We start from the raw sequence: 14,838 nt of genomic DNA on the forward strand, positions 1-14,838 counted from the left end.
CAAGGCCTTAGGATTTTGGGAATGGTAAATGAGCACTGGCTTCAACTTCAAGTCACCAGCTGCATTAGCCCCTAACAAGAGAGTCAGCCTGTCCTTTGAAGTTTTGAAGCCAGGCATGGACTTCTCCTCTCCAGCTATGAAAGTCTTAGCTGGCATCTTCTTCCAATAGAAAGTTATTTTGTCTACATTAGAAATCTGTTGTTTAGTGTAGCCACTTTCATTAATTATCATTCATTCATCAGCTAGATCTTCTGGGTAACTTGCTGCAGCTTCTACATAAGCACTTGCTACTTCATTTTACATTTTTATGATATGGAGATGGAGTCAACCTCTGCTAGCTTCAGACTTTTCTTCTGCAGCTCCCTCACCTCTCTCAGCCTTCACAGAACTGAAGAGAGTTAGAGCCTTTCTTCGGATGAGGCTTTGGTTTAAGGGAATGTTGTAGCTGGTTTGATTTTCTATCCAGACCATTAAAACATTCTCCAAATCAGCAATAGGGCTTTCTTATCCTTCATGAGTTCACTGGAGTAGTGCTCTTAACCTTCTTCAAGACTTGGGGTGCCTGGCGGGCTCAGTCAGTAAAGTATGTGATCCTTGATGTCAGGGTTGTGAGTTTGAGCCCATGTTGGGTGTAAAGATTACTTAAAAATAAATCTCAAAACAAACAAACAAACAAACAAAAAAAAACAACTTTTCCTTTGCATTTACAACCTGGCTAACTGTTGGCACAAGAGACCTAGTGTTTGGCCTATTGGCTTTCAACATGCCTTCTTCACTGAGCTGAATCATTTCTAGCTTCGGATTTAAAGTGACAAATGTGGGGCGCCTGGGTGGCTCAGATGGTTAAGCGACTGCCTTCAGCTCAGGTCATGATCCCAGAGTCCCGGGATCAAGTCCCACATCGGGCTCCCTGCTCAGCAGGGAGTCTGCTCCCTCTAACCCTACCCCCTCTTGGGCTCTCTCTCTCAAATAAATAAATAAAATCTTAAAAAAAAAAAAAAAACTATGCCTGTATTTTATGAAAGTAGTGGTTTACAAACTGTCCAGATCAGCAGCATCAGCAGCATCTGGGAACTTGTTAGAAATATAAATTCTCCATCCCCACCCGAAGACTTACTGAATTTGGGAATAGACCACCCGATCACTATCTTAAGTAATTCTGATGCGCACTATAATTTTGCCTCAACTTCTAATGGTAGCTGGTTGGACCAAGGTAACTGTGAACCAAGCACAGCTAAGCCACAGGCTCCCGTGGCCTCTGCTAGGCTGTGGTGTGAGACCGAGGAGCTGGACAAGACAGCTTCCTCTTTGTGACAGCTGAGCGGGGAAACAGTGACACCGAGTGTTAGCAGCACAGTCAACGCTGAGTGAGGCTGTGCGGCAGCGTTGAGGACATGAAGGGTCCTGGGCCTACTGGAAACAGGAACTGAACCGTGACAAAGCAGAAGCTGTGGAAGAAAAAAAAAGACAAAGAGAGACACTGAGCAAGGCAAGCCAATTGCAGAAGAAATAAGTGTGCAGGGAACAGTAGACCTCTTGGAGAGGTGGGCAGTGAACCAGGAGGGCACCCAAGTGAAGATCAAGAACACCTGCTACAGAATCTTCAGGTTCTGGTTCTGTTCTCAACAGTGTTCCAGTCCCTTCTGAAATGGAAGAGTTAACTTTTCTGCAGCTCCTCTTCTGTTTGTGAATCTTTAAAATGTATCTCTTCTTTGCATTTTCTTAAAGGAAGCCTTTTTTTTTTTGGTGCTTTCAAAGAGGGAGAGAAGTAAGACCAAACTATTACAAGAAAAGAAAAAAACAACAGGCAAAAAATGAGAAGTTCTCTATATGTACGTTTTCCTCATTGATTCCAGCATAAATTAGCAAAACTAGAAAGCCTAAGTTAATAGGCTTTTCAATCAGGTGATTTCACCACACAATGGCTCTGAAGAATACCTAATGAAGAACCGCATAGCAACATTTTCCTGCCACTGATTATCTGGACTTCACATTTTTACTCTCTAAATATACAGAGGAAAATGTTATATTAAAAATAAAAACCAGGGACACCTGGGTAGCTCAGTTGTTAAGCGTTTGCCTTCGGCTCAGGTCATGATCCCAGGGTTCTGGGATCGAGACCCGCATCAGGCTCCCCCTGCTTCTCCCTCTCCCACTCCCCCTGCTTGTGTTTCCTCTCTCGCTGTGCCTCTCTCTGTCAAATAAATAAATAAAATCTTTAAAATAAATAAATTAATTAAAGATTTTTTATTTATTTTATTTTATTATTTATTTGACAGAGACAGTGAGAGCAGGAACACAAGCAGGGGGAGTGGGAGAGGGAGAAGCAGGCTTCCTGCTGAGCCGGGAGCCCGATGCGGGACTCGATCCCAGGACCCTAGGATCATGACCTGAGCTGAAGGCAGTCGCTTAACCAACTGAGCCACCCAGGCGCCCTAATTAAGTAATTAAAAAACAAAAACCTTGAGGTGCTTGGTGGCTCAGGCAGATAAGCATCTGACTCTTGATTTCGGCTCAGGTCATGATCTCAGAATCATGAGGTCGAGCCCCGTGTCAGGCTCTGCCCTTGGAGAGAGTCTGCTGGAGATTCTCTCCCTCTGCCTCTGCCCCTCCCACGCCCTGCCCCCCGCTCACGCAAGCTCATGCGTAAGCTCTCTCTCAAATAAATAAATAAATCTTAAAAATAATAAAAAAGAAAAAGAAAAACCTTTGGAATGCTCATTTTAGATAATAAATAGGTTATAATTATAATAATCATAACTAATAATTTTTGAGCTATTCCTACGTAGTAAGAAATGTTCTAAGTGTATCACATGTTTTGAGTTATTTAATGCCAGTTCCACAAAGGAAATAATTTTTATCTGTTTTGTTCGCAAGCCTGGAATCATGCTTGGTAACTGGTCAATATGCAACAAATACTGAATGAATGAATGAAAGTGGATCATCACAAAACCCAAGATGGAGAGGCTATTATCTCCATCTCACAGACCCTCCTGGCTGTCAGAATGGAAAGTCACATCCTGAAAATCTTTGTGAGCATAACACTGTCACGCAGCAAGCTTCTGAGACAAAGAAACTCACCTCCAGGGTTCATCTCACAAATGTTTTGAAGCATTGTTATTTGAGGAATGTTGATATTCCACAATAAAAACCTTTCAGAGTCTGAAGGTTTTTATTCTTTTTTTTTTTTTTAATTTATTTATTTGACAGAGAGAGACACAGCGAGAGAGGGAACACAAGCAGGGGGAGTGGGAGAGGGAGAAGCAGGCTCCCTGCCGAGCAGGGAGCCCGATGCGGGGCTCGATCCCAGGACCCTGGGATCATGACCTGAGCCGAAGGCAGACACTTAACGACTGAGCCACCCAGGCTCCCCGGTTTTTATTCTTTTAAAGATTCATTCATTTATTCAACAAATATTTACTTAGCACATATATGTACCATGTGTTGTTATAGGCATGGAGGCTATAGCGTTGAACACTAAAGATGCTATACTTGCCCCCATGGGGAGAGAGGTAAAAAAAAAAAAATTAATTTCAGGTAGTGACCAGTACATGAAGACAATAAAAGAGGTGATGTGATATGGCATAACAGGGAAGGATTGCTTTATATGTGGAGATCAGGAAAGGCTTCACTGAAGAGGTAATACTGTGTTGAGACCTGAATGACAAGAAAGAGCCAGTCATGAAAAGGGTAGAGCATAGGAGGTGGAAGGAACAGCAGGTGCAAAGATCTCCGGGTGGATTGTGCTTGCTGTGTCCCAGGAGCAGTAAGAAGGATGCCGTGGCTGGAACATGGTGAGCGAAGGACACCTGGTGGAAGATGAACTGAGAGGAGCAGCCTGATTACCGAGGACCTTCTCAGCCATGCTGGCGGGCAGCAGGTGTGTGCTCTGATCACCCTTCAAAAACGGACCTGCCGAGAGGAGTACAGTCAACTGACAGCCTCTAGCAGCAGCCCCTGTGGGACCAGCCAGTAAACTGAGGACACCATTTTCCTGGGCAGCTCTGGCCAATGACTGGCCGCAGGGGGAAGACCAGGGCCTGGCCATGTTGGCTTTGTGCGAGACTCCTCTAATGAGCAATCTTTGCTCTCGAGGTTCCCGCTGTGCTCGCTTAGACCTTCTCAGTGCAGCACTGTATTGGTTCTCCAGAGAAACAGAACCAACAGAAGATAGATAGAAATATAGACATAGAACAGATACAGACAGAGATAATGAGATCTTTAAAAATATTTTATTTATTTATTTGACAGAGAGAGAGAAAGAGCACAAGCAGGGAGAGCAGCAGGGGAAGAGGCAGACTCCCCACCGAGCAGGGAGCCTGATGTGGGGCTCGATCCCAGGACCCTGGGACTATGACCTGAGCCGAAGGCAGACACTTAACGACTGAGCCACCAAGGCACCCCTCTCCTGCATTTCTGATGAAATCCTGGCACCTGTTTTTGAGAGGAACCGCCTGACAGGTGATAAGATGGGTTTTGGGACGGGGTCACCCACTGCCTGGGTGGCAGTGAGGACTCCCATCTTGAGTGGTGGGTGGGATATGTTCCCGGATAAGGTGGCAGCCCAGCTGCCAAAAATTTTACTGGTCGTGACCTGGGAAAATGTCCATGTGGAAAGGAATGTTTATGCCAGAGTGCTGAGTCAGGAATTTGAAAGGTCAACAGGTACAATATATCCAAGGATATGGGGTTGTCTGGTTATTACCAAGTTGCATTGACCCCCTGCAAAGGATAATGAAAAACTGAGGACAGTTAACAGTTAGAAAAGTGAGTGTGAGAAAAAACAAAACAAAACAAAAACAAAAACTGAGTGTGAGGACCTCCTGGATAGCTTGTAAAGGTTATTTATTGAGCAAGGCGAGACCTAGCTGAGTGGCAGGATGATTTTGTTAGAACCCTCCAGAGATGTCTGGACGCTCAGCTAAGGCAGGTCTCCTAGGCTAAAGTCAGGGGTCAGGTTGGAAAACCTTGGACCTGAAACATGGTGCATGGACATTGAGGTGAGTGCCCTTGGGAAATGTGGCTCTGTGGACTTCCCTGAATGCTCATAGCCTATGGAGGTGGCCTATCTCTTCCCATTGAGAACTAGAAGTTCCTCCATGTGGGAAGACACTGCAAAGCCTTCTTCCTTACAATGTAACAGGTTCCCCTGACACCAGGCGCTGCCCCACCTCCTCTGTGGCTACCAGGCTAGAAACAGGGTTAAATCCCAGTATAGCCAAACTGAGGAAATGCTAGGCCTGATAAAGGAGAAAAAAGATTTTATGTTAGAAGAGATGCAAGGGTTAACTATCATGGCAGAGACATTGGAACACCTTATCCATTGTTGGCAGGAATGTAAAATGGTACAACCACTTTGATTTTAGCCATTCTACCAGGTATGAGGTGATCTCTCATTATAGTTTTGATTTGTATTTCCCTAATGAATGATGTTGAGCATCTTTTCACGTGTCTGTTGGCCATCTGGTTGCCTTCTTTGGAGAAATGTTTTTTCGTGTCTTCTGCCCAGTTAAATCAGATTATTTGCTTTCTGGGTTTTGAGTTGTGTAAATTCTTTATATATATTTTGGATACTGACCCTTTATCAGGTATGCCATTTGCAAATATCTTCTCCCAATCCATAGATTGAGTTTTGTTGACTGTTTCCTTCACTGTGAAGAGGCTTTTAATTTTGATGTGGTCCCAATAGTTTATTTTTGTTTTTGTTTCCTTGCCTCATGAGACATATCTAGAAAAATGTTGCCACAGCTGAGGTAGAGAAATTACTACCTGTGGTCTCTTCTAGGATTTTTATGGTTTCAGGTCTCACATTTAGGTCCTTAATCCATTTTGAGCTTATTTTTGTATATGGTGTAAGAAAGTGGTCCAGTTTCATTCTTTTGCATGTAGGTACAGCCACTTTGGAAAACAGTTTGGCAGTTCCCTCGAAAGGTTAAAACAGACTGGCCCTGTCTAATCAGTTGACGGCCTGGCTAGCATGAAAAAGCTGATCATTCCCTGAGTAAGAGACAGTTTGTCCTCCCTGATTGCCTTTGAACTGGGACATCAGCTTTTTTCCTGCCTTCAGGCTTAAATGGAGACATTGGTTTTTACTGGGTCTCGAGCCTGCCAGCCTTTGAACTAAAGCTACACCATTATCTCTCCTGGTTCTCAGGCCTTTGGACTTGGACTAGGATGTATACTGTCAGTTCTCTTGGGTCTCCAGCTTTCCCACTCACCCTGCAGATCTTGGGACTTGCCTGCTTCCATAGTCATGTGAGTCAATTCCTCATAATAAATCTCTTTCTATGTATAAATATATATACATCCTGTGGGTTATGTTTCTCTGGAGGAATCCTGTCTCATACAACTTTGCATCTTTAAAAAAGCAGCTCTTGACATGCTCCTAAGCCCTGGTAGAGATAAAATGTTTGGCTACCAAGTAATCATGGATCTGGAACTGTATTAACTGGTTCTGCCAGATCTATCAAGTTCTAACGTCAGACAAGCTCAACGGCAATCCCTTATGAGGTGGAAATTGTACATCCAAGATCAAGTCCAAGCAAGACCTGATGACATGAGTAAGGCTGCACATAACCACCATTGCACCAGTGCCCCTCCCTCCACTCATATCTAGGGTCATGTAGGGGTCTCTTATGACCTACAGAAGTAAGAGGAAAAAAAGCCCAACCTGGGTTTTTGGATGAGTGGGCTCAGGATAAGGATGCAACTTGAAAATGGATGGTGACTGTATCATAGCTATACTCAGGAGTGGCCTTGAAAAATGGTGACAATGGGAAATCTATGCAATAAACAAAGTCTGAGCTATGCTTTCCGGCTCCAAGAGCCTCTTCCAGGACCACTGTCTGGGGGCTTGTAGAATGCCTTATCCACAGGTATGTATTCCCACCAACATAGCATTTGAGCAGGGAACCCATTTCATAAGGAAGGAGATACAGGGGTAGCTCCTGGTCCTGGGGTCCAATGGTGTTATCCCATACCACACCAACCTTAAGCAAGCTGTCCTCGTGGAGAGTGGGAATGAGTTACTGAAGGCACAGCTGAAACGCCAGCTTGGAGGCCATCCTCTGCAGGATGAGGTCATCTATAAGGACACATATATACTCAATCGATGTCTATATGGCACTGTGTCCCCATGTAGTAGGAATACCTGGTTTTAGGAATCAAAGAGTGGTAGTAGAAGTGGTCCCACTTATTATCACTCTGGCCCTCTGCTACTTTTCTGATCTCCTTTCCTTTTTATCTTCCCTTTGCTCACTCTGTTGTAGCCACAGCAATCTCCTTGCTGCTTAGTAAACATACACTTTCCGGACTAGGGTTCTTTCATCCAGCTTCATTAGATAGAAGGGGCAAGAAGACCAGCAGAAGTAACTCAAGTGGGAGCTGGAGGGTGGGAGAGATTCTAGATAAATGCCCTTTTTTGTACAGAGTTGATTGGTGAATTGTATGTTTACCTCTAATTTCTAGGACAAGTACCCTGAACTAGGGATTTCTCATCAATATTTTCCACTTACTCTTTGATTGGTGACCTGTAAGAAATTATTCAACAGCTTGAGAGAGAACACTGATACTTCCTGGAGAACCTACAAAGTTTCCATCTTGGATAATGATTGCTAATAATAGCAAATTTTTTGGGGGGGGCCTTAGGAAATTTCAAGCCCTGGGCTAAGACTTTTATGTACTTAAACTCATTCAATCTTTATAAAATCTCTAGGAAGGAGATATTGTTATCCTTATTTCATATATAAAGAAAGAGAGGCTCAGAAAGGTGAAGTCATTGGCTTCCGTCATACCTCTTGCAAGTGGACAGCGTTAAACACAGCTCTTTTTAAGTCTAAATCTATATTATTTCCTCAACAATTTGCTTCCCTTAAAGAGAAAGAGGTCATGATTACTCCTATTCGTCCATTTGTCCATTAATTCAATAAATGTTCACTGAGTGTTTATTATGTGTTAGGCGTTGGCCTAATTTTGCTGATTCAGTGGTGAAAAATGGCAGGATCCTTGCCTTCACAGAGGTCATACCCTAATGATTTAGCAGGATCATGAATCTAAGGTGTGTCAGTTCTCAGAAGGGCAGCTGACACAGCATGTGCCAAGGCTGAACTTTTGCAGAGAGACTGACAACAACTATCTTTGACCTAGATCTTGGAGTCTAAATTGTCCATAGTAAATATATAACCATAGTTAAAACAATGACTTTTTAGCTTCACCAACTGTGAAATGGGTACAATAATAGAAGGTAGCTTGCCAAGTGATTGCAATCTCAAACAAGAAAATGTGTGAAAACTTTGGAAAACTGTGAAATAGTCAACAAGGAGGAAAGGACTTTGCTATATTCTTTATTTAAAAATCCAAACATAGGGGCGCCTGGGTGGCTCAGTCGTTAAGTGTCTGCCTTCGGCTCAGGTCATGATCTCAGGTCCTGGGATTGAGCCCCTCATCGGGCTCCCTGCTTGGCGGGAAGCCTGCTTCTCCCTCTCCCACTCCCCCTGCTTGTGTTCCTGCTCTTGCTGTCCCTCTATCAAATAAATAAATAAAAAATCTTAAAAAAAAAATCCAAACATAAACTAGAGAGAGTGTTATAACAAACACCCAGATACCCATAAAAAAGTTTCAACCATTGTCAACTCAAGGCCAATCCTGTTTCATCTCTAGCCACCCTCTCCCTCCCATCACCCATTTTTTGGAAGCAAAGCCTTGATATCTTTTTATCTGTATATATATAGTCCAACACATATATTTCAAAGGAAGGGATTCTTTTATTTTTTTTTTTAAAAGATTTTATTTATTTGAGAGAGAGTGAGAGCATGAGCAGGCAGAGGGGTTGAGGGAAAGAGAGAAGCAGACTCCCTGCTGAGCAGGGAGCATCATGTGGAGCTTGATCCCAGGACCCTGAGAGGATGACTTGAGCTGTAAACAGCCACTTAACCGACGGAGCCACCCAGGCACCCCAGGAAGGGATTCTTTTAAAAAAACATAACCACAAATACTATTACCAATCCTAAAAACCTAAAAACAAAATTGATATTAATTGCTTAATTTTATCAAATATCATAATTTGATTAGGGGTCATTATTTCTCTGATTTTCTCAAAAATGTTGAGATCAGTAGGTTTGAATCAATATTTAATAAGGTGCACATATTACAGTTGGCTGAGATGTCATTTTAAAACAAGTCCCTCCTATCCTCTTTTTCTTTTGATTTTTTTTTTTCCTGAAGAAACTTGTTCCTGTAGAACAGTGGTTCTCGAACTTTAGTGTGTATTAGTATGCATCAATAAGCATTAGTGTCATCTGGAAAACTTGTTAAAAACACAGATTGCGGGGCGCCTGGGTGGCTCAGTCATTAAGCGTCTGCCTTCGGCTCAGGTCACAATCCCAGAGTCCTGGGATCAAGCCCCACATCGGGCTCCCTGCTCAGCGGGAGGCCTGCTTCTCCCTCTCCCACGCCCTCTGCTGTGTTCCCTCTCTCCCTGTGTCTCTCTCTGTCAAATAAATAAATAAAATCTTTAAAAAAAAAACAAAACAACATAGATTGCTGTATCCTGTCCTCACAGATTCTGATTGAGTACTGCATTTCTTTTTTTTAAAGATTATTTATTTATCTGAGAGAGAGAGAGAGGGAATGAGCAGGGGGAGGGGAGAGGGAGAAGCAGACTCCCCACTGAGCAGGGAGCCCAAGGTGGGGCTCCATCCCAAGAATCTGGGATCATGACCTGAGCCAAAGGCAGCTGCTTAACCAGCTGAGCCACCCAGGCGCCCCAAGTACTGCATTTCTAACATGTTCCAAGGTGATGCTGATGCTGGCTCGTCCGGGACTCTTTGAGAGCCACTGTTGTACCTATCCCAGTTGTACCTAGGATTTCCCTAATTGCATCCTTTGGTGAAGTCTTTCAACACGTTCATCTGCGCCTTATTTCTTGTTAAGGCAAACTTATTTAATTGCCTACAGTACAGCAGAATGGCCAAACTCAGGTTTTCAGTTAGATTCCCTGCCTTTAAATCTCGTTTTTGACACTTATTTGCTAGGTAACCTTGGGCAAGTCATTTAATTGCTTGGTGAACCCAATATTACAGGGTTCTTGTGAGGTTTAATGAGATTTCAAAAAGTTAAGTGCTTAGTTAGCACCCTGCCTAGCAGTTAGCAAATGTTTAACAAATTTGATTATCATTTTTCAACCAAGAAATAAAAATGGGACTCATAGTCGGCTGGAAATCCTTGAATTTTGTAGGGTTTTGTGTTTTAAAGTCAGCGGAGCCAAAGAGGGGTGCTCCAAAGGAGAGGTACCCAGAAAAAATTGAAGAGAGCTACTCCGAGGACGCCTCAAAAATCAACCCAAGGTTGGCCCCTTTAAGGAGGGCGGGGCCACGTGACCTAGGGGGTCACATGGCTCGCGGAACAACATGGCTGCGCCCTCAGTAGGGCCGGTTGTTGGGTGCTGCGCCCGGCTCGGTCTCGTCCTTTTGCTGCCGCTGCTCTTGCTGCCCGGCGAAGCGGCTGGGGACGAAGAGGCCAGTGCGGGCGTGGGCGGGGGCGCGGCTTCCCTCGCGGGCTCCTGCGGTTGTGGCGCTCCCCAGCGGCGCGGGGACCATGGCAGCTCGGCGGCCGCGCACCGATACTCGCGGGAAGCGAACGCCCCCGGCCAGGTTCCGGGAGAGCGGCCGCTCGCGCCCACCAAGGTGCTCTCCCGATTCCGTGAAGGCGGGTGGGGTCCGCGGGGTTCTTGGACAGGGTGGGATGGGCAAGGCAAGGGGTTTGCAGGAAGGCAAGTAAAGATTATAACCACACCCCAGATTGGGCACGTGCTGATCCGACTTGACGAAGAGTTCCTCTCCCCTCTTTGCCCCCCAGGTCGGCGGGATCTTGGGGCTCAACTTAATCCTGCGAATTAGGGAGTTTGGTTTGAGGACAGTTGACCCTCCTTTTCTTACCTCTTACTCCTATTTCCTCCTCACTCCACCCTGTCTTCCTCATGAGGTTCTCGGGCTTTTAATTTTAAGGCCGACAGATTCGTTAGTCTTGGGTTCCTGTTGTAACTGTGAAGAAATCAGGACAGTGGATCTCTGTGTCAAGATTGTTGTATTTTATCGATGGGCTCTTCTAGTAGACTCTGTTTCTTGAGGGCAAGAACTTGTCCCATTTATCTTGCTCTCCTTAGTACTATAGCACACAGGAAGGACCAAGTCAACTGTAGTTGCTTTTTTAGTGCTATTTATCTGTGCCTCACATAGTGCATGGAAGTGCTGTTAGCATACATAAATAATAACATCAGTAATAACGATTACTTCATTCTTTCCAGGTACTTTGCATATTGGTGTGGTTGTGGAAATAACTTAGGGGGACTAGAACTCAGATGTTTGACTCCTAAGCTAGTGCTCCTTCTTGTGTACCGAGTACATTCTTTCCTTATTTTTTTAATCCCAGTTTTCTTTCCCATGGTTTAATTCTCAACAATATTCAGGACTTAGGTGAGAGGTAATGTCCTCCAGCAGGCCTTACCTGACTTCTTTCTTTTTCTTCCCCTGAAGGATTTCCATATGCTGCCACCAGAGTAGCTCTTTACTCTGACATTACAATTACCAAAGATACTTGTCTCAGGTGTCTTTCCCTAAGTAGGGAGTCAGGGTGGTAGGGGTTAAGACCATAACTTTTTGTCTCTGGTATAGTGTTAGGGAGCTGGTGGCTGGGCTTCTCCTTGATTCTCCATTTTGTGTAATTTTTGGCCTTTTAAATTTTCCTGTTCCTTAGAGGATGCGCTGCATTATTAGTGTTTATCTTTTGTGTGGTGGGAGCCCTGGTTATTGTTGTAGTGTGTATTGGCCATACATGATTTTAATTCCTTTCTACCTTTCTTGGTATTTGATAATCAGTTCCTCCTTCCTTCAAAAGAGAAAGCCCTATGTCTTTTTTATCTGCTTTGTAACTAACAGGGTAGCTGTCTTACTGCATTTACACATTGATCTGTATCAAATTTTTCCCTAGAACCTTCTGGCTAGTACAGAACATTCTGCATTTTAAATGCTGTAACTTCCTTTTGATTTCAGAATGAGATATGGGTGCCAGTATCTTTTTTTATTTTTATCTATTTATTTATTTATTTTGCCAGTATCTTTTAAATTACATTTATAGGGCGCCTGGGTGGCTCAGTTGGTTAAGCGACTGCCTTTGGCTCAGGTCATGATCGCGGAGTCCCTGGATCGAGTCCCGCATCGGGCTCCCTGCTCGGCAGGGAGTCTGCTTCTCCCTCTGACCCTCCTCCCTCTCATGTGCTCTCTCTCATTCTCTCTCTCACAAATAAATAAATAAAATCTTTAAAAAAAAATTACACATATAAGATATACATTTTTTCCATTTCTTCAGAGTGGTTTTGTGTCAGGACTAGGTATTGTATAGGTCATTTTTGACCAGTTCTTGCATTTCCTCCCTCCCACCCTCCCTCCTTTCCTTCCTTCCTTCCATACATGTTTTTATTTTACGCTCATTTTCACTTGAATTCACTTTCTATAATGTTTGGAAGCATCCTATGCTATTAGGAAACTAGCAGTTGCTGAGAACACAGTTCACAAGCCTTCAAGGACTCAACTTAATGATTGAACCTGAAGTAGTCTTGTTGTTGAGACAAAAGACTTCACAGGAGGCAGTTCTTTATCTCTCTGATTTCCTTGGTTTCAAGTATTTTGGTTCATGTGTAGATGACTTTGGTCTAATTCTGACACTTAGCCATTTATTCTGAATTCAAGAAGTTCAATTTACAGGAGAGGTGCATGGTTGTAGTGATAGCGCTTTTTTCCCTTAATCTTTAAAAAGTTTTTTTCTTTTTTTTTTTTCTTTTTTCTTAAGACTTAATTTTTTAGAGGATTTTTAGGTTCACAACAAAATTGAGAGGAAGTTACAGAGATTTCCCATAATACCCCAGCCCCTACACAATGCACAGCCTCCACCATTATCGATATCTTCCACCTGAATGGTACATTTGTTACAATTGATGAGTCTACGTTAATGCATCATAATTACCAAAGTCCATAGTTTTCCTTAGGGTTCACTCTCGGTGTTATACATTCTGTAATTTGGACAAATGTATAATGATGTATATCCATCATTATCATATAGTATTGTATAGTATAGTATTTTCATTCCCCTAAAAATCCTTTGTGTCCCTCAATTCATTCCTCCTCCTCATCCCCACTGGCAATGTCTGATCTTTTTTTTTTTTTTTTTAATATATTTTGGAGAGAGAGAGCATGAGCATGGTGGATTGCTGGAGGAGGGGCAGACTCCCCATTGAGCGTGGAGCCTGAAGCACGGCTGCTCTCACAACCCTGAGATCGTGACCTGAGCCGAAATCAAAAATCAGACCCTTAACTGACTGAACCACCCAGGCACCCCTGTCTGAGCTTTTTATTGTGTCCATAGTTTTGCCTTTTCTGGAATGTCAGAGTTGGAATCATACACTATGTAGCCTTTTCAAATTGGCTTCTTGGTAATGTGCATTTAAGATTCTTCCATGTCTTTTCATAGCTTAATAGCTAATTTCTTTTTAGCTCTGAATAATATCCATTGTCTGGATGTGCCACAGTTTATTTATCTGTTCACCTACTGAAGGGCATCTTGCTTGCTTCTAAGTTTTGGCAGTTAGGAATAAAGCTGCTATAATCACCTGTGTGCAGATTTGTGTATGGGTATTTGGATAAGTGCCAAATATTTTCATAAATACCAAGGAGCACAATTGCTGTAACATGGCAAGGGTATGCTTAGTTTTCTATTAAACTGCAAAACTCTTCCAAAGTAGTTGTACCATTTTGCATTCCTACTAGCAATGTATGAGAGTTCCTGTTGCTCCACACCCTTACCAGCATTTGGTGTTGTCACTGTTCCAGATTTTGGCCCTTCTAAGGTGTGTAGTGGCTTCTCACTGTTGTTTTAGTTTGCATTTTTTGCTTGACATACGAGGAGCATTTTTGCCATCTGTGTATCTTTGGTGAGGTATCTGTTAAGGTCTTTGGCCCATTTTTAAATCAGATTGTTTTGGTTTCTTACTGTTGAGTTTTAAGAGTTCTTTTATTTTTTTATGTTATGTTAATCACCATACATTGCATCATTAATTTTTGATGTAGTGTTCCATGATTCATTGTTTGTGTATAACACCCAGTGCTCCATGCAGTACGTGCTCTCTTTAATACCCATCACCAGGCTAACCCATCCCCCCACCCCCCTCCCCTCTAGAACCCTCAGTTTGTTTCTCAGAGTCCATAGTCTCATGGTTCGTCTCCCCCTCCGATTTCCCCTGTTTTGGATAACAGATGTGTCATCTGCAAATTTCTCTCAGTCTGTGACTTACCTCCTCATTCTCTTGACATTATCTTTTGAAGAGCAGAAATTTTTAATTTTAATGAAGCCTCGTTTGGCAATTTCTTTTGTGGATGGTGCCTTTGATATTGTATGTAAAAAGTCATCACCATACCCATTGTCATCTAGGTCTTCTCCTATGTTGTCTTCTAAGAGTTTTACAGTTTTGCATTTTACATTTGGGTCTGTGATCCATTTTGAGTTAATTTTTGTGAAGGGTGGAAGATCTGTGTCTATTATGTATGTATGTATGTATGTATGTATGTATGTGGATATCCACTTGTTTCGGCACCATTTGTTGAAGAGACGGTCTTTGCTCTACTGTATTGCCTTAGCACCTTTGTCAAAGATCAGTTGATTATATATATAGAGGTCTTTTTCTGGGCTTTATGTGCTGTTTCATTGATCTCTTTGTACTTTCACCAGTACCCACTGTCTTAATTACTGTTAAGTTTACATTAACTCTTCAAGTTGGGTAGCATCAGTCCT

At 43.0% G+C, this 14,838-nt stretch overlaps 1 protein-coding gene across 2 annotated transcripts in view; it reads left to right on the top strand.

Moving 5' to 3' along the window:
• Positions 1 to 10,393: 10,393 nt before the first annotated feature.
• Positions 10,394 to 14,838, top strand: part of SUMF1 (sulfatase modifying factor 1) — a 94,035-nt gene continuing 89,590 nt past the window's right edge. For both annotated transcript variants that reach the window (XM_034998338.1, XM_034998339.1), the window contains exon 1: positions 10,394 to 10,682. In XM_034998338.1, coding sequence (XP_034854229.1) covers positions 10,407 to 10,682 — 276 coding nt within the window. In that variant the 5' untranslated portion in view covers positions 10,394 to 10,406. The remainder of the gene's footprint in view (positions 10,683 to 14,838) is intronic.

This window comes from Mirounga leonina, unplaced genomic scaffold, assembly GCF_011800145.1.
Source record: "Mirounga leonina isolate KUSES-001 unplaced genomic scaffold, KU_Mleo_1.0 Mir_94, whole genome shotgun sequence".
Taxonomy (NCBI): Eukaryota; Metazoa; Chordata; class Mammalia; order Carnivora; family Phocidae; genus Mirounga; species Mirounga leonina.